The 23,098-nt window shown below is 39.1% G+C and overlaps 5 protein-coding genes across 5 annotated transcripts; 3 read left to right on the forward strand and 2 right to left on the reverse strand.

Moving 5' to 3' along the window:
- Window positions 1-1,660: 1,660 nt before the first annotated feature.
- TRIVIDRAFT_180261 (uncharacterized protein) lies at window positions 1,661-3,768 on the reverse strand (the record flags this gene model as incomplete). The annotated part of the gene is made up of 2 exons (XM_014100678.1): window positions 1,661-2,217; window positions 3,047-3,768. 2 exons carry the CDS (start codon window positions 3,336-3,338, stop codon window positions 1,661-1,663), a joined length of 849 nt encoding a protein of 282 aa, XP_013956153.1.
- Window positions 3,769-5,667: 1,899 nt separating this feature from the next.
- On the forward strand, window positions 5,668-7,311 carry TRIVIDRAFT_230774 (uncharacterized protein; the record flags this gene model as incomplete). The annotated part of the gene is made up of 2 exons (XM_014100679.1): window positions 5,668-5,760; window positions 5,871-7,311. The coding sequence occupies 2 exons, from the start codon at window positions 5,668-5,670 to the stop codon at window positions 7,161-7,163; spliced, it is 1,386 nt and encodes a 461-aa protein (XP_013956154.1).
- Window positions 7,312-12,161: 4,850 nt separating this feature from the next.
- TRIVIDRAFT_53608 (uncharacterized protein) lies at window positions 12,162-13,607 on the forward strand (the record flags this gene model as incomplete). The annotated part of the gene is given in 6 exon segments (XM_014100680.1): window positions 12,162-12,313; window positions 12,434-12,704; window positions 12,786-12,835; window positions 12,847-13,032; window positions 13,143-13,273; window positions 13,336-13,607. The coding sequence occupies 6 exon segments, from the start codon at window positions 12,162-12,164 to the stop codon at window positions 13,605-13,607; spliced, it is 1,062 nt and encodes a 353-aa protein (XP_013956155.1).
- Window positions 13,608-15,110: 1,503 nt separating this feature from the next.
- TRIVIDRAFT_70991 (uncharacterized protein) lies at window positions 15,111-16,559 on the forward strand (the record flags this gene model as incomplete). Its single annotated transcript, XM_014100681.1, has 1 exon — window positions 15,111-16,559. The coding sequence occupies one exon, from the start codon at window positions 15,111-15,113 to the stop codon at window positions 16,557-16,559; it is 1,449 nt and encodes a 482-aa protein (XP_013956156.1).
- A 1,558-nt stretch (window positions 16,560-18,117) lies between these two features.
- On the reverse strand, window positions 18,118-19,388 carry TRIVIDRAFT_222581 (uncharacterized protein; the record flags this gene model as incomplete). Its single annotated transcript, XM_014100682.1, has 3 exons — window positions 18,118-18,318; window positions 18,471-18,887; window positions 18,969-19,388. The coding sequence occupies 3 exons, from the start codon at window positions 19,386-19,388 to the stop codon at window positions 18,118-18,120; spliced, it is 1,038 nt and encodes a 345-aa protein (XP_013956157.1).
- Between the last annotated feature and the right edge of the window lie 3,710 nt (window positions 19,389-23,098).

Here is a 23,098-nt window from a genome sequence, read left to right on the forward strand (position 1 = left end):
ACTTACAATTTGGGTAGGATCTTCTGGGTAAATGATATTAAAACACCGAATAGCGTCGGTGACCGATTAAAAACATTGCCTAGCCGGTAGCCGAGATTTGGGTGGATACACATAAACCTTTTAATATTAAATTTAACCTCTAAATATAAAATTTAAATTTTTTAAAATATTATTGTTTATATATAATAATATAATAATAATTTAATTTATATAATAATTATAAAAATTAAAAATTAAAAGTTTAAACTTTTATAAAATATATTTATAATTTCTTATATATTTAATATTTTATAAAGCAAAATAATTTATATAATATAATTTAATTTTTTAAAAAAAATTATTTTTAAAAGTTTTTTATAGTTTTTATATAATTACTTTTATAAAATAAAAAATAATTAATTTTATATTTAATTTTTTAAAAATTTAAGTTATATTAAAAGTATATAAAATATTATAATATATTATAATTTAATTATATATTTAAATATAAAAAAACTTAAATAAAATAAATATATTATAATAGGATTTCTATAAAGGACCTTAATATACTATTATAAAAAGTAATATTAATATAAAGTATTAATATTAATAGATTTTCTCAATTTATTAATTTAATTAATACTTTCTTTTTATTATTTTATATATAATAAACTAATATAAATTACTTATATATATTATATAAAGTAAAAGTTTTAAAACTTTATGTATTATATATTAATATTTTATATATTATACTATACTATATATTATATATTTTAAATTATTATTAACTTTAATATATTTAAAAAAAGTTTTTTTTTATATTAATTTTAACTTTAATATTAAATATTACTTTAAATACTAACTACTAAATATATTATAAATTGTTAGTATATATATAATAAAACCTATGTATAGTATTAAATATAATACATATATTACTTTTCTTAACAAAGGGATTAAGTTATATATATATGGGCTATCCTTAGGCCAGCCTTAAGTTATCTCTCTTAGCGCCAAAATTCCTAAAGCTCTTGCTTTATACAGCTTGCATAGGTAACCGACAAGTACGTTTAGCTTGTCATGCCGGTTGGATAAGGACTGGGGGATGGACTTCATCGTTGAAGGCTAGTGCTGGGGGCTCCCTTTATGGCCACACTCGCATGATATGGAAACGTCGAGAAGCCTCCTTTGACTCGAACGGGGCATCCGATTTGCTACTTGCTACTGCCATTCTTTTGCTAATGGCCTTCGGAATCCAGAACTACTACGGATTTGTTCTGACAGGGATGACTGCCATCCAAGCATCAATGCCCCTGGGCTTCACATGCAGCTGCTGCTCTCCCATCACACTACGGAGAAGTAGGCTGAAAACTATGTCCATCAACCCCCCTGCCCCCTGCTCCTATATAACGCTAATCGCAAATGCCGGATTGCCCAGCAGTGCCGTGGTCAGCCGTAAGCATCAATCCTTGCAAAGACGTCCTAAGAACTTTGCCCCATTGGCAATAACCCAATGGTTGGTTTTTCCCAAACAACTCCCGCTCGACCTGCCCATCCTTCCGTCCTGCTGGAATAGGCATACGCCGGGGCCTTTCCCCTCATGATTCCAACAGCTCGTCCTGACAAGTAAAGAGATCAAAACTAACCTGTTATATAATCGAGCTACCAATGACTGTGATTATTTCTTCGTGGCGGCGCCCGATGACACAGATGACTCGGTGGTTGTCTTGCTCGCCTTATGCTTCAAATTGAACTCCTTGAACTTGGCGGCGAACTCCTCGTTGCCGTTGCTTTTCTCTATGACTAGGTTCTTGAGCCAGTTGTTCTCCGTTTCGAGGAGGGTGATGCGGTTCTCCAGCTGGGTTGCCTTCTCAGACATCTCAGTAACTGCCTTCTCGAGGGCCGTCCAGCGCTGCTTTTTTTTGATACGGAAACGGGCGCTGGCGGCCGTGTTGCGCTTGCGCCTGTCCACTTCCTCAGCAAGGCGAGGTAGTTCCTCAAAGCTCAGCGATCTACTGTGCTGTGTTGATACACTGGCTTTTCTCGAAGGGCTGTCGCCTGTTACAGGGTCAGGCTGATCATAGGAGCTCAGTTGGGGCCGCTGCTGAGGAACGGGGGATTTATGGTGAGATAGGGGGTTGGGCTGTATGGTCTGCAGGTTGCCTAGGCCCTCGTGGGGGAGTGGGACGCTCAGGTCAAAAAGCCAGTCGAATTCCCCAAGATCGAAAGCGCCTGCTGATGTTAGTGTCAAGTCTTGGATCTAAGAGGGACGGCAGTCAAATTCTAGGTATCGTAGGAGAGATGTCAAGTTCGGGTAAGAAAGAGAAAAGGGTTGAAGGGGGGTGGGGATTCGATTGGTAGAGAAGAAGCTGTGACTTGGGTAAACAAACGGGAGCGGGAGGGACAGGACAATACGGATGTGGGATGTGGTACGGATGGGACGGGTTGCTGGTATCGAAAATACCCCCGGAATAAGCAACCGGGTCCGTTCTTGATTGTGGAGGCACGAAGGTTCGCCAGGACCGCTGCCCGTGAGATAGTGACAACTGCAGACTACGGGATATGGCCTATCTCGGAAGATTTATGGGATTCAATTTCGAGGAACTAGGTCCCTACGCGGGCAGTAGTGATGAGGGCATGGCGCTCCCAGTCCACAGTCGGTAGGAAAAGGGAGGGCTGACTTGCTGCTTGTCTTGAACGCTCGGAGGCCGAAAAACGCCGTCGCGCCAGCGCCGAAAAACTGGCCGGTTTGTGTGTATCTATGATGGTTGGGGTCAAGCCTCCGGTTTGGGTGCTGATTTCGGCCGCAACTCGTCGCCCCTTGTTTTCCCGGCCCGGCAGCCGACCCGAGCAACTATTACGAACAAGTGGGATGGCCACGAGAGCAGTGTCGAAGAACGAAAACAGCAGCCCGCAGAACTTGAGAAGGTCGTGCTGCTCGACGGATGGGGAGGAGGGAACAGGCAGAGGAAAGGGGAGAGGGATGGAAATTGAAAGGGGCGAGGGGAGGGACAGTGAAGGTGCCACGAATAGACACCGTCCGGATGGCAGGCAAGGAACTCACTCGTTATGAAGTCTAGGTTGGTGAAGTCACCCAGAAGTGAGGCGAGCTCGTCAGCGGTGCTGGCTGCCGCCGAAGGGGCTGCATGCTCAATCTCCGGGTGGACAGGAAGGGCCTGATAATCAATGTTCTGACCCGAGCCGGAGTCGAAGAACTGCGAGTTGGTGAACATGGCCAGGGCATCCTCAAAGCTGAACTCGGATTCGTCCGGACATCTGTTGTCGTTGGTTACGTTCAAGTTGTGCAAAAAGTCCGACATGTTCGGGCCTCGCCAGGCGCTCCACCGCGGCGCCATGGTGACTGGCAGTGGCGGTGACGGATACAGCCGGTGCTTAGGGGTGGACGTGATTCTCCCGCTGCCTGTCGCCGTGGTGCAACAGGCTCCCAAGGTGGCCAACGGCGTCTTGAACGGCAGAGGGACCCTGGGTCCTTTGATAGGTTGTGCCGTAGAAACTTGTCGAGGTCGAATAGTTCCCGGTGGGCTAGCGGAGGGGTAAACGTGTCGAGATGGAAAGCTCGGCAAAAATCACCCTGAGGATGATTGATGCCAATGTGACCAGCCCTGGTGCAATGGGCGAAGAATATGTGCTCGTGGGGTGCGTCCTCCCCGGATGCTCCCACACTTGACGTAGCCTCTGCGTGCGAGGGGATAGCAAGCGGGGGGGAAAAAAGAGAGAGAAAAGAGCAAGAAACTCGGAGCAAGTTGTGTAAGAGGAACCACTTGTTCGGCGGCAATGTTATCAAAATCGGGCATACAAATGGGTTTGGCTATCTTGTGTACTTTAATCGAATCGAAACCGGCTTTACCAGTCAGCATGCGAATGGCTTCTAACTATGCGTAGCAGCATGGGGTGGTCGGGGTTGTCTTCGGTGTCCGGCGTCTGTAATCCTGCATCCATCTCGATCCAAACGGAGCGCCCTCGATTCGTTACGCTGCGCAACGATTGATTCTGAACCCCACGCGCTCTAATTAGCGATGACAAGCTCAAGTAAAGAGATTCACACCCATCTTGCCTGACAGCCTACTACGCTCACCCTGGCGGGTCCTCGATCGCACCTACGCACCGCAGATCTGTCCAACGCCGGGAACATTGCCAGCATGGACCTACCCGTTGGCATGCTCAGGGCTGCCAACAAGAGAGCTAATATCAGAAGAAACAACCTAGTTCACGTTATTGAACTTCAATCGCAAAGTATCTATATCTTGGCAATAGGTCGGATCCTTCCCCGTTTGGGCATCTTCAAAGATTTAAGCACGCAACAACAGTGGTTTCCCTCAGAACTTCAATTCATGGCTAACTCGGTGTTTGAAACGTCAGAGAAAGGCCGGATTATTAAAATTACTGCTCTCAAATACCTACAAAAGATCTTCATCCCCGAGGCTGGGCCAAAAAAAAAAAAAAAACCTCCCATCAAAGCAATTGCTTATCGTCGACGGTCACGGAAGCCATTATACAGATCATTTCCTTCAAAAATGCTATATCAATGATATCTATTTGCTGTTCCTACCGTCGCACACCTCCCACGCCCTTTTTAACCTCTCGATGTCTTGATTTTTTCGCCCGTCAAAACCTATTACCGATAAGCCCTCGCTGACTTCCTCAAGTTTAACGATTGATTCCATGCCGTACAGCAGAATAGTCTTCCTCTGCCATCATCAAGCCAGGAAGCTTACCCTCACCGAAAGGAACGCTCGAGAAGGGTGGGTTAGATCAGGACCGTGGCCAGTCAACATCGCAAAGCCGTTGTTAAACCAATATCTTCATCCTAGAGGATAAAGGCCAACCCAGCCAAGCAACAACGCCCCAACGCCGTTGCCAGCAACTGGGAGAAGAAAAGAACCAGAATCCGTCATTTCCCACACACCAACGGCCGCAACAAGTGCCCTACGATGGATGGTTGATTCATGGTTGATTCAATCGGTGTGTGCTAACCCAACAGCACGCCCAGCTGCTTTTCCGGAAAGCTGTAAAGTCATCTAGACCTCTAGATCACCAAAGCGCCAACTGGCAGCAGCAGAAGCCCGAGTCCGAATTCTACAGTATCGAATTGATACTCTGAGGCCAAAGAAGAAAACAAAGGTAGGAGAAAACCCAAATAGTGGAATCGTCGTGACCAAAGAGATGCATCAATAAACACAAAGAATCGACTTGAACAGCAACTACAGCCTCAAGCAGTATCAAAGAACTGCTGCAGTTAGATTTGAGAACCTTTGCCACTCCCTCCAACTAGAACTTAAAAAAAAAAAAAAAAAAAAAAAAAAAAGGTACACCAAGAAATACATAGAATAACGTTCTTGTGCTGCTTTTCTCCTTTGGCGTTGATCCTGAATCTGACTGATTTTCTTTTGTTCCATCCCAGACTGGGGTCCCGCTAGGCACTAGTCCCGACTTCAATAGCAAGCCGCCTCCCTCTTCCTGATTATTCATTCACTCACTCACCCAGATTCTCGCGACCCACCTTTCCGGTACGATTTCCGCACCTTCACATCGGACCATTTCCAGAGCGCTGCATTGCCCTTGATCCCCTCGATCATCCCAAAGGCTCACGACGCTCCCAGCAGAAAGCCTCAGCCCAACCCAGCCTCAACCAGCCGCCACACACTCTTCGCTTCCTGTGGGACAATGACGATGGATGGGGGCCTCGAAGCTGGCCAAGCAGGGGCGCCAAAGCCGTTTAGACTTCGGTTTGCATGCAACCAGTGTAATACCTCCAAGGTGAGTGAGTGCCGGCGGCCACCAAGAAAACTCCGGTCCGGTTTGCCGCTTCTGCCGGCCGCATAGTGGATGGCAGACTCCCGCTAACTTTCAAGCCTCCTCGCTGACAGGTTCGGTGTTCTGGCGACAAGGACGGGTGCTCTCGCTGCGTCAGCTTGGGTCTCAAATGCCAGTACCAGGTGTCCATGGTCGGCCGCAGCTCGTTCAAGAGACAGCGGCTCGGCGGGAGTCACCATTGGGAGGCCCGGCCACAGATGCCGCCGTCTTCTGATCCATACACGGAGCTTACGCTGGGAGCCAGACCTGCGTCTGGTTCCTGGAGCCGCAGCGATGCCCCGTCGACAGGCGCGGTTCTTCCGGCGCTGGTGCCCGCTGTTCCCCTCATCAAAGAAGGCGGGGTCTTTCAGCTCGGCGACGTGGGCGATTATGCCGGGTCGGGATCGGGATCCTCGCCGGCTAAGCTTTTCCCGACACACGGTGCCGTGTCTGCTGATATCCTGGGGGGCTGCGCCGACCCCTTGGACATGGACATTGTCGACACCCCATGCTCCGTCCGCATCTTTGACCCCCAACACGCCCAAGACAGCACCGCCGAGGGGTGGCAGGCTCACTTCGCCTGGCAGCACCAAGCGACACACCCGCCGCTGACAGAGCTCGGCGCCAAGTCGACGGTGGCTGCCTCGCAATCCTGGCGCGACTCCAACGGCTTGAAGCGATACCACCACGCGGCCGCTCTCACAAGCGTCATCGAGAGTCTCGAGCGGTGCTCTCTGAGCACGGCACCCACGATGGATCGCATCATGTCCGTGAACCGAAAGGCAATGACCAGTCTGCCTCCCATCATGGCGATGGATGGGTTCAAGATGTGTCACAGCTGCCCCATGCTTGTTACCACTATCCTAGACCTCATCTTGAGCATGTATGAGTCGGCGCTCGACTCGATGCAGTCCGACCTTGCGGACAACGCCCAAACGACTGAGCACTGGAATGATGGCTCTATAGGCAGCCAGTCACAGGGTTCGCCATCGAGGTCCGCCCTGTCTCCGCCGGACGTCGTGACGGCAGATGCCTCGACGACCTCGAGTTCGATTACCTCAAGCTTGATGCGCCAGGGACGGCCCGTTTTCTCCTTTGGCTGCCTGGAGCTGGAGCCAGATGAGCAGGTCATGCTGCGTAGCCTGTTGTTGAAAAGGGATCTACTTAAATGCATAGACACGATTCGGTCCTGCCACGGCGAATGGAAGAGACTGCAGCAGGCTCAGGCTGCCCCCTCCGAGGACCATCAGTCTCCTGGCCAAAAGAAGCCCAGTTTAGCAAGCCGCAATCATTTGCAGGAGTGGTACCAAGGGATGCAGGAGAAGGCTAAGGAGTTGCTGGCGTCAGTGAAACCCCATGACTTGTGAAATCAAGGTATGGATAGCTGAGAGACAAAAGCACGGTTCCGGGGGGTGTTCATCCGCGTAAATGCCCTTTTCATGCTTCCTGATAGACGACTGGTCAGGCTAAACTGCAGGCACAACTAGCGCTCTGTTTTAAGTTCTTTTTTTTTTTAAAAAAAAAAAAAAAAAAAGAAAAAGAAAAAAAAAAAAGAAAAAAAAGAAAGAAAGAAAGAAAGAAAGTCGTTGATACTTCAAACCTTGCTCCCTCTGTGTCAACCCTCTGTATTAGCTACGGCGACAGCTATCTTATGGCGCCCTCTTTCTTCACTAGCAGAGACACACCATGAGGAAGTTGGGCCTTTATATACCTTTAGAGTGTTGCTACACTGGGTTGTTGTTTGACTAAGCCCCCGGCTGAGGCCGGTGACTGATACATAGTGTGACGAACTGGGTCCTATATAATTAGTATAGGTTAGCTGTTTCCAAGGGATAAACCTTTAGGTATTAGGTTTATGTTAGGGAAGCGGTTAGGTTAGTTATGGGCGCTGTTTTATTAATGTTATATAGTTAATAAATATAATAGTTAAATTTAATTTAATTATTATATTAATAACCAATTATTTAAATTATTTAAATAAATGTTAAAACGTAAATTTATATATTTAATTATTTTTAAATTTATATAGTTTATAAAATAAATTAATAAAATTATAATTTATTTAATTTATATAAATTAAATATTATTAAATAATCAATTTATATTTAATTTAATTTTATTTACTTTATAAACTTATTATTATAATTATAAAACTTATATTATAATATAATATTTTTTTTATTAATTTTATTTTTAAAATATTATTATTTATATTTTTAAAATTTTATTAATTTAAATATAAAAAATTTAATTTTTTTATTAATAAGTTTATTATTTTTATAATTAAAATATTAATAATATTATAATAATTTATAAAAAATATTAATTTAAAAAATATATTAAAATAAATAAATATTTATTATATAAAAAGTTAATTTTAAAATATTTTTTATAAAAAAAATATATTATTTTATTATTTTATTTATATTTTTAATTAAAAGTTTTTTTATAATTTAAAATAATTTTTTTAATATTATCTTATAAAATTATTATTTAATATATTAAATTAAAAATTAAAATTAAAATAATAAATATATATATATATATATATATATATATAAATAGTTTTATTAATTCAAAAAAAAAACTAAATATTTATAAAAATTAAAAATATATAATATTAGAAAATAATATATATAATTATATAAAATATTAATAATTTAAAAAATTAAATAAAATTAAATATAAAAAAATATTTTTTTTATTAAATTATAATATTATTATTTAATTTTATTAATTTTATAACTTTAAATTTTATAATAAATATAATTAATTAAAATAATTTTAATTTTAATTTTTTTATTAATTATAATAATAATTTTATATATATATTTTAAATAATTTATAAATATTTAATTTTAATTTATAATTTATATAAAATTATAAATATTTTATTAATATTATTAAATTTTTAATTTAATTTTAATTATATTATAATTAATTATTAAAATTTAAAAATAAATATTAATTTTTTATTTAAAATAATTTTATTTAATAATTTATATTTAATATAAAAATATTTAATAAATTAATATATAAATTTTTTAATTATATTATTTTTTATTGATAAAATAAAATATATTATTTTTATTACTTAATTAATTATTATAAAAATATTATTTTAAGTGTTTTTTATTATTAATTTTATAAAAAATAATAATTTTATAATATATTTAAAAAAAAATTTAAATTTTTAAATATATAATAAAATTAATAAAAAAAAATTTAAAAATTATAATAATTATAACTTTTTTAAATTATGTTTTTTATTTATATAATTATTATATTTATATTAAAGTATTTAAAAATAATTTAATTTTTTATATTTTTTTAATATTTTTTTAAATATAATTACTAAAATTAATATATTATTAAATAAAAATAATAAAAATAATAATTTTTTTAATTTGAATTAATATATTTTATTTTTAATTTTTAATATAAAGTTTTAATAATAAATGTTTTTTTATTATTTTTAATATAATTAATTTTAATTAAAAATTAAATAAAAATAATTATATAATTAATAAAAAATATTAAATAAATTTAATTTCAATATTATATTTATAATTAACTATTTAATTATATTAAATAATATATATAATAAAGTTTACTTAAATTTATTTAATTTTAAATAAGTTAATTACTTATAAAACTTTAAAGCTATAGTATAGTTAGTTTTATTACTAGTTTAGTAAGAAATAGTCAAAAGTGGTTAATTTTGCTTGTTGAATTCGTTGATTGATTAAAGTTACTAGTATAGGAAAACTTAGGAAAACGTCTACTATTTATATTTTAACAATCAATACTAATAAATAGAATTTATATATATAAAGACTACTGTTAGATAGCCCTAAATTCAGGCTATCCTTTAGTATAGCTTATGTATTTTAATCCCTTCTGCCAATTACGTAATTATTAAGTGTTTATAGGCTTTATTAGGGAACCGTTTTTATTGTTGGTGGAGGATTCGGCCCAAATTTAAATTTTGCAATTTTTAAGCTTTTCATAAAGTTCCCCTTTAAAATCCTAAGGACCTATTTTTTTAAGTAATATTATTAGCTTATAACGCTTATATAAGCAGAATTTTAACCCTCTGATTAACTAGATTTTCTATAAAAGCAGGTCTTTTAAAATTAAATCTAATTTTTAAATTTTTAGAAAGCTATACTTTATAGTGCTTTAAGGCACTGTAATCCTTTATAATTCTATAAGTTTATAAGGCTTTATAACGCTAAGCCTAATTAGGCAATAGCTATTAAAAAGCTATAAGCTAATTTTAATTAAGCAATAGCTTATAAACTATAGGGTAGGTTAAAAGGTTGATTAGTAAGTATAGCTTATTACTGTGAATTATAGGGGCTATAGGGGGTAATTAGCTATTACTAACTGTAGCTAGTGCTATAAGCTAGCTAAAAGGCTTTAAACGGTACCAAAATAGCTGCTATAAGCTTTATTTTTTAGCTGTAGCAATAGCTATAGTTTAACATTACTTAAATAAAAAGTAGTTTACTTTAGTTTACTTAACTGTATATAAGTCCTGCTACTGATTAAACTATTATTTTTTTATAATTCCAGGGTACCTACCCTATAGGCCTATTGTTGCAACTATAAAGGCGTTGGGTCGTGACATACGTATTGTCACAAAATACAGGTTATGTGCCTGCCTCTTTAGCATAAAGAGGCGGGGGCCTAGTAGGCCCTGCCTATTAATCAACCGGTCTGGTATCTCGCGTATATGATACAATATTTATTATAGACGGCAGTTGAAATATCCCATTTTTTCGCCCGTGAACTAACTCACTGTATTATTTCCCACTTTACTAGATGTTGGGTAGCACGATTACGTGGTGCTTGTGCGGATGTCATACATCTGTTTTGTGGTGATTGTTTTCGGTGCTAACGGCCTCGTAACCACTATATGGTGACCGGAAGGAGTTCGCTCAGTGGAGATGTTTTATCAGGTGTGTAACCGCATGGGCGGGTGTGTGGCCTTGCCTCCCTGAAAGAACCTTGCGCGAGTTAGACCAAATTTTAATGCCTATAAAGCTAGTATGAGCAACAGCCAGCGAGAATAGTCAACATGGGAAAGCCAAGTACACGTTTGTTAAACCGCTAATCCTAGCCCATAGAAAAGAGTGATCAGCCCTAGCCTGCATACGCTTAATGCTTAAAGTCTGCGTTGGATTATCCTAGTGTTGAGGAGGTTTTTCTGGGTGTTGCCTCTCTTGTTACCTTAGTATACAAGCCGGGCCTTTACAACGGGTGACCAGTGCTTAAATGTTGCTCTGTGAAAGGGGCTTAGCCTGAGTTTGGTTTATCAAGCAGATGCCTTCATATTGTCTATCTAGAACTAAAGAGAAAGGAAAAGGTTCGAGGGTTCGACTAGGTTTGTAGAGACATACGTTCATTATGTCGTTCCTTTACAGACAAAGTGATAAATTATTCGAGGATGTCAAAAATACGTCCTATATTGGTAGTGAGAAGAGGAGATATCGGACTTTGACTGGTCACTCCCTCGGGCTGCATCATGCGGATCAATTGGGCCCATGCCTAAGCTTAGGATAATTCTATGCTTGTGAAGTACCAGCATTAGTTGATATATTGTCAGAGGCATAACGAGGCGACGGTCGCACGGTGGTCAATATGGCAATTGGTAGAGCATTCAATGGGTGGTGCTTGGTTGATTTGGTGTACGGTTTGTTTTCTGAACTGATTACCTTGTCGTTTTATGGCTCTCAAACCACTGTTGCCCATGTGGCGCAGTTTCTCATGAGCTGACGCCCTTTCATGCAACTATCTGTCACGCACCCAGTCATGCAAGCCCTTCCATCCTATATATGCTAGCACATGCACAACTGCATTAGTAGCAAAACTAGCACGTTTAATCAGGCCAATATGTATTCCCTCAACAGCAGATGCCAAGAAGTTAAAACTTAAGTGGAAGGTAGAGTACATTAGTCTGTATTATCTAGGTATTGTAAGGATAACGCGCGGCGCGTACGCAAACTATATATACACAAGGTACACTAACTTACACGTTACTCCTTGGATTGAGGACTCGGTAGAGAATATGTTACAGTGTTGCTACGTCCGAGGGAGAGGTCTTGAGACAACCCATATACCGGCATCGTGGATTCCACAAGAGTTAGAAGTTTGTCCTTTCGCCTAAAAGGCATCTCGATACCCTAAAACATGACACGGAGCTACTTTCTTCTCTCCATTGTGAGAACCCCTGTTGGAAAATATCAGACTCGACCGCAACGCACTGGCGCCGCCATCCGAAGCACCTTCGACAGCTTTGACGCGTCTGCATAGGTGCCAGTTCAAGTGGTTGCTTATAATAGCTGCAACTTAGGTGCATTATGGCTACTGATTCCATACCGAACAGAGGCCCCGAAGTTCTTGCAGCTACGACAATAACATGGGCTCTAGCTGTCATCGCCACTGGCCTCCGAGTCCTAAGTCGCAAACTTAAACGCAACAGGTTATGGCTAGATGACTGGCTCGCCATCGCGTCATTGGTATGTCTCCACAAAGACGAACCCACCACTGTCAAGGTCCTAGTTCTAATTACACAAGCAGATCTGGGCAGGTGCTCATACATTCACCATAGCTGCTTACCGTCAGTGCTTAGTTGTCATCACTTCACCGTTCTAAATCAGAAGTTAACAACCTTTCTAGAGGTGCCCCGGGGCTTCGGCAAACATATCTATGACGGTCCGCCAGATGCGGCTTACGCCTGGGCTTTGGGACTCTTCATCGGTGAACTGGCATATTTTTCGGGGTTGGTGTTGATTAAGTGGGCTATTCTTGCCTTCTATTGGCGCATCTTTAACATATTGCACTCAATCAGGCTACGGATTTGGACGCTCTTCGCTATTGTCTCAGCGTGGGGCCTTGCAAGCGTGAGTCCCTTCCTGCTAGCAACACAACATAACATCTGGCTATTGCGAAGGGCTGGTGCTGACGAGTATACCTGCCTGCAGATATTGGTTATGAGCTTGAAATGCCAGCCGGTGGATTCGAACTGGGTTCAGTATGACCCAGTCAACCCAATTCCACCTCGGAATATCACAGTCTCTGTAATGACCGTAGTTTTTTCTATGGAAATGTGATCCCTAATATGATTACTGACATTTTATTAATTGCATTCCCCGCCCCATACATTGCCAAAACTCAGTTATCCATGGCTCGAAAATTGGGCTTGGCCACTATCTCTCTTTTTCGTGCCCTGTGTGTTTCCCCCCTTCAAAACCTCCAGGAGTATGGTTCTACCTATCTTCTAGGTCCTGCTGCTTGATACACCGTCTATTGCGCTGTTGGCTACTGACAACTGGTGAAAGGGTGGTTCTAATATCCGCTGTTCTTTTTTTCTATACCTTGCGAATGGATTTGACATCTCCAGACGTCACATGGAATTATGTCGATACCTCCATGTGGTCGGTTGTTGAACAGAACCTAGCGGTTGTCTGTGGTAAGTTTCCTATCCGCCTTCTTCCGATCTCCATTCCCCACTGATGCTTTCCCTCTCTCTAGCTTGCCTCCCTTCTCTCATGCCCCTTTTCGTTTTAGCGACAAACGGAACCCTATGCGGTAGATCCAATTTCGCTAGAGGTTCAATTGGACTCTCACGAGCAAGAAATAACACTGTTGGAAGCCAGCTTAGGACGTTGCCCAAGAACTGGAAGGTCGGTACTCCGTACAGAGGATGGGTTTCGGATTTCCCAAGCGGGTCGCCCCAAGAGGGGCGACGCAGATACCGACGAGTATCCGTTTTTGTGGCAGACAGAGAGCAATTCGGACCCTAGCGTCGATATAACGAAAGGCGGTCCAACAACGACGGAACTGACAAACATACATTCTAAGCCAAGCTCGGCTCAGCATGGATCGGAGCTTTGAAATGAGTTACTGGATTGCGAGTGACGTTTTGTGCTTTACTATGCATGGGTAGAATCGGCTGTATAACCATGTATAAATTTAATACGGATTGTCACTTCAAGGATAAAACACAAATCCTTCGTCTAAGTATATGCAAGCCATGAACAGGGTAGGCTCATCCGGCGGGCACTGCCCCATGTTATTCAAGGCAATAAATGCCCGTCCTCTCGTGTCCCCGGGAATGGAATGAGTAGCCTTCTGTGACGAACTGGCTATTTTTCTAAGAGATAAACTAGGTCGTGGGGGTTATATTAGCAGAAGATCAGGGTATAGCTAAGCAACAGAATAGTTACCATTTTATAGAATACGTAGTTCTAGCAAGTACCAAGTCAGTATGCCAGTGCGCGCTTATGCCCGCAATCTCTAGCTTGGGACAATTTGGTTAACCATGGCCCTCCAGGTAGCGCGAGAAGTATAGCGGTCGTAGGCTTTACAATCCTATCGGAAGGGTTTGTGCATGATGTGTAGTGCACCATCAAGAATGTTTAGGTGCCATAGTAGTCAAGGGCCCGCCGAACAATTGAAATTCATTGTGCATGCAGCTACATCGCTGCTTGTCTTGGTTGCACCCATATCCGTCCGCATGACCCTCCGTACTGGACCCCGAACATGGAAGCAGTTCAAGCAACGATACGATTAGCAACAGCGACAGTTTATTGTTTCGTATATCTCTGTATGACGCCACACTGGAACTAAATCGCTGGATCACTTCTATATTGGCGATCTATATATAGGCTTCAGTGTGTTCAACAACCAAGTAACTTGACTTGGTTGGTTGTGATTGCTCGATACTTGTCAACCAAGCAAAGCAAAGACTTCCCGTCGACCAAGCAAATCAACCTGCTTTCATTAACTAAAGCAAAGGCTTCAGTCAACCAAGTCAAATAAGGAAGCCATATTTTGGTTTACTTAGTTGATGGGCACACTGGCTACTCAAAGGTTCTTGCAGTGTTGTTCGGGGTATTCCCCAGCTTTCCGCTGCAAAATGCTGTTTTTTAGATCTTCTATTGCGGCAGAAATGTTTTCTTTAGAATATTTAGGCGTTATTTATATAGAAATTCATTAAATTAAAAAAAAAAAAAAAACAGCAATTGCGGCGGTGTGGTTGTGGTGTTGTAGGAGGGAAAAGGCGGTGGCCGAATTCCCGGGGTGGCCGAATTCCCGGGGCGGCCAACATCCCTCTGGTCTGACTTCGATTACTGGCAAGAATCTGGGCCGTCTCAAATGATAGTTCTCACCATAAGTACGAAGTACAGCGTCAGCAAGTAACGCTCATCACGAATGTCGAAGAAAAAGAGGGGACTCTAGGGGCATCAAAATTCCTTTTTGTTCCTTGATCGATCAGCTTCTTGTCTCAATTTTTCTTGTCAGTCATGTTGCCGTTTGGTAGCCCTCGATTGCTTCGGCTCTCTTGTGACAGGTGTCATAAGCGGAAGCAACGGTGTACTCGCACCTCAGCCAACGATGAAAATCCCTGTCGTCGTTGCAAAGAAGCAGGTGAAAAATGTGTCTTTAGTCCTCGCCTCCGCCTCGGCCGACCTAGTAAACGGAAAAAGCAAGAAAACAAACAGGAGGAGGCCAATTACAGGGCTCCAGAAAGCAGTTTCCTAGCCATTTCGAATCAAGGTCTTTCCAGAACAATTACAGCAATTACAACGACAAGGACAACGACACAAGATGAGAACAGCTCAATGTTGGAGAGTTCCTCGGCCTTTTCCGTAGACGGCCTTCGAGAGATGGCAAAATTCCCCCCAGCAGAGCAGCATGATTCCGCCTGCACCGCGAACCCAATGAATCATAAGGTGGTGGCAACGGCCTTTGAAGTCTGGCCATTGTCTCTAGACCATTATACTGATCCTACAATGTCAGATACGACGCCCGGGTTATTCTGCGGATCTTCCACAAACTACAATGATGAAATGTGGTCAGATCTACTGGACGATAAGGCCCACTTAAAGCCTTCATCTTCTTCTCATATGGAATCATTAGATTCATCTCTAATGGCTATACCTGGAGCTCCTACCAGCAATTCTGCAATAAGGTCAATAGATTGCTGTCCTTCAGAGATAGCTGAAGCTATCATGGACCCGGTACCATTACTCTCTCAAATCCAACTAAAGCTCCACGGCATTCAAACACAGAGACCACCTCAAGCCGCAGAACTCCAAGCTATTATAAACCAAACGGTCCAAATAGCCCAGAAATTCATCGAAGTCCTGAACCAAATCTTACCGCCATGCACAGCCGATTCCAGTCTGGCATCTATCCAACAGCGACAGCACACCCCTCATACCACTACGCCTGTTAGTGATGCGTCAATCTCATCCAACGACGAACCTTCCTTCCACCTAGAATGGACTAGTAAACAATCCAGACGTCAGCAACAATATATACCGGCAGGCACAGTAGACGCTGTGGAAATTCGATTGGCATTTATCTGCTATATACAAATCCTTCGTAGTTACAAGAATCTGGTACACATGCTTATCAACTCGGTGACCATGGCGGAGGCGCAGCAATTTGATGCGTCAGACTTTGTGCCGGTCCAGATCGGGACACTGCATACGGTTGTTAGTCCGCGATTACAAATTGCACTGCTAGTGCAATTAATCTCACACCACACAGAAGAGATCTGGCACAAGACTCGACAGTTGGCGGTAAGGATTAATGAGGCTCGGCCGAATATGTATCCGAGTCACCCGGGGGCTTTTATCAGCAACATAATCGGCAAGGATATACATAGCGAAGAGGAGGATCTGCGGGATGGGCTGGACTTGATCTCGGAGAGGCTGAAGATGCATTCACAATTTCGAGACCATTGAAGTCTCGATCGATAGGAGAAAGCGTTTACGAGTATTTCATGTATTTTGCAATGTTTTGAGATAAGGGGAAGTGGCCCTTTGCGGAGCTATAGATATCACAGATCAATACTCATTGATACATAGAACCGAAAACACACCCGAGATATCCGGCGGTACGTGTGAACATTAAGTTATTACCCGTTGGCCTTGACACTCAGCGGGATTCGAAAGCCATTTTCTGTACGCAGCGCTGCCGGCGAGTCTATTCCAGCTTGGCCAGTGTTTAAAGCATTCCCAACAGAGTCTTGGGCAGAGGTTGATGCCGATGATGCTATCCACTTTGCCCGGTCAGAAACTGGCTTTTCCAAATAGCCAGGTCTCACACGAATGTTTGTTTGTTTGTTTTATTTACGTCCACTGAGTAAGCTAGACACATAAAAGCCGAACCTTGGCAATAGGACATCAGGAGCAGTTGACTTAAGCCGCGTTCACTGATTCTTTAGCTGATACAAAAGAAAGACAGGGGGTTTCAATGTGCCAATCTGGTTACGTGTTGTCTTGTAAAGGGGGTCCGTATGGATTAGTGTTGTCCACTAACTTCTTGAATGCTTTGTAGCCTGTCGGGCCGAGAAGAAATGAAAGTGCTGTCTTCCTTTGAGGGATGTTAGGGAGGAAGAGTTTGACCATGCGACATTCCGCAAAATGACCTTGTGTCCTTGTCTCGCCGCACCTGCACGTGGCGATGGTGTCACGACCAAAGCGGTCGTGGAATTCTTGGAACTTCTAGTGTCCTGATCTTTCCCCTAGGTAACTACCGAGGAGTCCTCGGGGCAGTCAGTTCAGGGGGTTTGCTAGGTGCTCCCAAGCCCCAGCGTGCGTAGGATTCTGGTGTATTGTCGACCCAGTCTAGCTCTTGGATCAAGGCGCTTCATTCTTTTACCCACCGCTTGATGTGCGTGGCGGTGGACCAGTTTTGTCTTTGCGGCTGGCTGTCCGCTCCTCTTTTGGCTAGTTTGTCTGCCTGTTCGTTTCCTAGAACATCCTCATGTCCTGGTACCCATGATACCTTGGTTTTGATCGGTTGCATGTCCTCGGCTAGTCTCTGAAAGCGAAGATAAGCATGTTGCATCGAGGTTGGGGGTCTCCCAAGGAGTCCGTCCACCACCGCTGAATTGTCAAAGGAAGAGATGGACTTCCCTGATCTCTGGGGTCTCCCTACACCTCGCTACCATCATTTCCATGGTTTTGAGTGCGCCCAGCGCCTCCGCGTCGTAGACTTCCGCATTGGGTAGTGGCCCGAAAGCCGTAGTAGCCCTGGCATTGTGATAGGTCACTGCTCCCCAGCCCGTGCCTCTTGACGTTTGCGAGCCATCGGAGTAGCCTACTTGTATAGCAATGTTGGGGGGGAGTCCATCCACCATCTCCAAGAGTTTTTGGGCCCTGAAGTCAGGGCCGGGTTCGATGTAGGGCGATGGCTTGGCGAAGAGCGTAAGTCTGATGGTCTTTCCTACAAGCGCCGCTGTTCGTAGTAGCCTAGTAAGTGTGATGCGGGCCGGGAGTTTTTTCTCTAGTCTTTAGCTTAGCGGGCATCGTCGGCCGAGGCTTGCGTGTCTGCGCGGCATTGCGGAGGCGGATCTGTGCCAGGGCGACCTGGGCCGGCGGGATGCCTGACTCCCTGTGAAGAATCGGGATTGGGGTGGTCCTCCAAACTGGGGGCACCGCTCTCGCCACAGCCTTGAGGGTTTTGTCGAGCTTGTGTAGCGCAGAGCTCATTCCGGTGCTGACGTTCCTGTTAGGGTTGGTGGCTGACCTCCTTTCGTCCCCTGGCCACCAAGCGTCCGCCTCGTAGAAAGCTACCGGGGGGACGCAGGTGTAAGGGGATCAGCGGGTGGGGACAATAAGCTTCGTATATGCAAAGATGATCATCCCTACCGCGCCTAGGGCTCGCGGAAGGATGACGCGGAAAGAAGACCAGTCATACATCTTTCCACCCATGGTTAGGGGGAGGAGAATCGAGATGGTACTAGCCGGCAGTAAGAAGTTTCCGACCCAGTCGAAGCGGCGGGCGATCGCAGCTAGGTTAGTGGCGGCATCGCGTTGTTGCTGAGTCCGGCGCCCCAGAATAGGAAATAAACAGAGGGCGGAGGCAACAGCCAGGGGACAATTGATCCAGAAAATCCACTTCCAGGTGGTATAGCCAACCACAACACCGCCGATGACCCGACCCAGAACCAAACCCAGATAGGAAGTCGCCATGACTATGCCCAGCATCTTCGGGCGCTCGGGGAGGGGGACCATGTCCCTGATGATCAGCTCGGCCACGAGAGGCACGCCTCCACCACCCACCCCCTGGTCAGCCGTCCAACAATGATGACGGCCAGCGGATGCCACCGAGTATCCAGACCCCTATCGGTGAGTCGTGGCTGACACCTTGATGGCCAGTTTTCTGCGGATCGTCTCCCCTCGTGACGGCCAGTCTCTGAAGGCACATCCTGGTTCATTGGTCGCGCTCGGGTCCCAGCACCACGAAGACGGGACGGCGCGGGTGGCGGAGATCCCAGATTCGGCGGCGCCGGCGATACCACTGCCGACACCAAAGAACACGATGCAGGCGAGCATCAAAGGTTTCCGGCCAAAGGCCTCCGCAAGCCAACCGGTGAGTGGTACTGCGTTGCGACGATGGTAGACTTGTGTGTGGCGGGCAGCATAGCGAATAAGCAGCCGATATTGTGGGAGGATGCAGTTGATAAGTGATGTCGTAGAGGGGAAGTGAGACGAAAAGAGGCAGAGGGAGGAGCAAGAAAGAAGAAGTGAGGAGGTGTTGGCGATTGGAGGAACCCAAACAGGCATTTCCATGCATACAGAGAGGTACATAATCAGCCTACGGATGTCGGCAAAACGGGGCGATCGACAGGCCGAGCTGGCAGGAAGCCGGTGGCCGACACTAGGCGCCGAAAACGTGGCAGGTTAAGAGAGTCAAGCGGCATTGATTGGCCGCTGCCAGAGCCACCCGGATGATCCCCGTAATGCTACAGTAAACCTTAGTTATAAAGGTAGGTAAGCCCTAACGAATTGACTAGGCCCAGTTAAGCACACTTTCACTGTGGTGTTTGTTTTATGTATGTTGTATTATACGTTGTCATTAATGGTTACCTGCAGGCGTTTTCCATAATAGCACGAGGGTTAGCCATAACATATCCACAGAATCCGAAAGACTCATAGGCATAAAGGCAGAGACAGATACTCTGGCTTTTAACATCGTGTTTTTCAATGACAATAGTCTTTCTATAGCAATTAAAAGCTTAAAACAGTTATAATTTTACACTTATTAACTGCAAAGCCTCAATAATAACAATATCAGTCGGAATTTTACAACTAACTTATATAAATAACTAAAAAAAAAAAATTATTATATAGTCTTAGGTTAAGCTTAGCTAAATAGTTAATTTTTAACTTAGTTATTATTTATTTTTAACACTATATAATAAAATTATTAATAATTTATTTTTTTTATATATTTTAATTGATTTTTTATAATTTTAATAATATTATAAAATAATAAAAGCTTTTAGATTGTAATTTTATTAAAAATAATAATTATTATTATAAAGAAAATATATTAAAAAGTATTTTTTAACTTAAGTTTAGTTAAGCTTTTAAATTAAAAGTAAATTTAAATATAAATATTTTTAATTAATAATTTTTAAGTTATTAAATAATTATTATATTTATAGTTATTAAATAGTTATTATATTTATTTTAATAATATTTTTTAAAATTAAAAATATTAAAAAAACTTTTATTAAAGTTTTAATTAAATTAAATAGCAAAAGTATTTTTATTTTTTAATTTTTAATTAATTAATACAATAGTTTTAAAGTTTATTATTTAATTTAATAATATTATTAATATAATAAAATTTAAATTATTTTAGCTTTAAATTAAAATTAAAATTTTAAATTTTTTTAATAATTAAATAAATAATATAATTTTAATATTATTTATAATATTAATAAAATTAATTTTTTTTAAAAAAAATTATAAAATTATAAAATTATAAAGTTTTAAAATTATAAAATAATTAATTTTATTATAAATTTCTTTCCCTTAAGATTTTAAAAATTTATTTTTTTAAGCTTTTTTATTAATTAAAAACATTTATATAAATTAAATTTTAGCCCTTTAATTAATTAAAATTCTTAAAAAAGTAAATTTTTTAAAATTTAATTTAATTTTTAAACTTTTAAAAAGCTATATTTTATAATACTTTAAAGTATTATAATTCCCTATAACTTTAGAAATTTATAAAACTTTATAATACTAAGCTTAATTAAGTAATAGTTTTTTTTTTAAAAAAAAAAAATAAACTAAACTTAATTAAGCAATAGTTTATAAACTATAAAATAAATTAAAAAATTAATATATTAATCTAATTTATTATTAAAGATTATAAAAGTTTAAAAAAATAATTAATTATTAATAACTATAGTTAATATTACAAATTAACTAAAAGGTTTTAAAAGTAATTAAAATAATTACTATAAGTTTTATTCTTTAACTATAACTATGATTATAGTTTAATAAAAATTATATTAAATTATATTTTATTTATAATATATTAATTTAAAAAAAGAAATAATAAAACTTAAATTATAATTTTACTTTATTATAATATATTAAATAATTATTAATTAAATCTTTAAGTAATTTAATTAATAGTTAATTTATATATATTTAATGAAAATAATAATAAAACTTTTATATAATTAATATATTATTAAAATAATAAAATAGCTTAAATAATTAATATCTATATTTTTTAAATAATTATAATAGTTTAATAATTAAATATATAATTAAAAAAATTATTTATAAATAACTTTAATATTTATGAATATAATATTAAAAATACTTTTAATTAAAGTTTATTAAATATATATATATATATAATTTAACTATTAATAAATATAATTTTATTATATTAACTATTAAATTAAAATATTATTAATATTTTAAAAATTTATTATAAATATTATTAATTTAAATTTATTATTAATATTTATTTTTATAATTATAATTTATTAATTAAAATTAATTTACTTAAAGCTTTTAAATAAGTTATATAAACTTAATAAAAAAAAAGTTAAAAATTAAATAATTAATATTTACTAAATTAAATTTAAATTATTTAATATTTTTAATAAATTTTATATATATTTATTAAATTAAAATAAATTTTATAATATTTTTTATAAATTAATATATTAATTATAAATTTAACTATTAATAATAATAAGTTATATTATTAATATAAATAAAATTACTTTATATTTATTTATTATATTTAAAGGAAAATATATTTATAATTTAATGTAAAATATTTTTAAAATATAAATATTTATTTAATAGCTTTAATAAAAAAAATAACTTAAATAATTTTTTTTTTATATAATTTATATAATATAAATATTTAATATATTTTTTATATTAAATATTTTTAAAATATAATAAAAACATTTTAATTTTATATTATTATAAATATTTTATAAAAATAATATATATTTTTTATAAATTAATAATTATTATAAATAACTTTAAGTATAAATTACTAATATTTCTGTTATTAAGTATATTACTTTTATAAAACCTAGTTTTAACAATTACTTACCTATAATAATACTACAGGCTGTACTAACCTATATTATTATAACTAAGGTTTACTATACTAAGCGAATTGATTAATAAAGCGGCTTAACTAAGCCCCCGCCTCTTTATACTAAAGAGGTAAATACATAACTTATATTTTATAACAATATATATTTAACTATTTAAACTTTTAGCTTATATAATAATATAATTATATATATATATTAATTAATTATATTTAATTATTTATTTTATAAATATTGAAATTTTTCAATTATATAATATTTAAATTTTATTTTTTATCTATAATTATGAAAAAATTAATTATACTAAATTAGTCTTAACTTATTTATTTAAAATATTATTTAAAAATAAATTACTTAATAAAAATACCAAAAGATTTTAAAATTAGCTAATTTAAAATAAATTCTATAATATATTTACATTATGTAATCGCTTATATAAGCATTATATAGTTATTATTATTTAAATTTAAAAAAGCTAGATACGCATTGTCACAAGATACGGGTTATGTGCCCGCCTCTCTAGCATAGAGAGGCGGGGGCTTAGTAGGCCCTGCTTACTAGTCAACCCGCCTAGTACTTGTCTTCCCCTGAAAGTTTTAGTGCATATCGAATTCCTAGTAGATGCAGTTATTGTGCGCTAGCACTTGGTGCCTTTTCTTATATAATGGAACGGTACTTCGTAATGCCAAGGAGGTTTGCCAGGGTACCGCCGAAAGGATTTCGACTAGTAGTTGATGAAATCATACCATGTAATCTACGGAGTACCCTCCGCATATCCCGTCCCCACGATATGCTATCCAGGTGGGTAGTCTAAGTAAGGACAGACAGCGGGAAGAAAAGAGTACTTACTCCGACAAGTGGTGGCTATCACTCTATTGATTTGCGTAA

Source organism: Trichoderma virens (assembly GCF_000170995.1).
Source record: "Trichoderma virens Gv29-8 chromosome Unknown TRIVIscaffold_51, whole genome shotgun sequence".
NCBI lineage: Eukaryota > Fungi > Ascomycota > Sordariomycetes > Hypocreales > Hypocreaceae > Trichoderma > Trichoderma virens.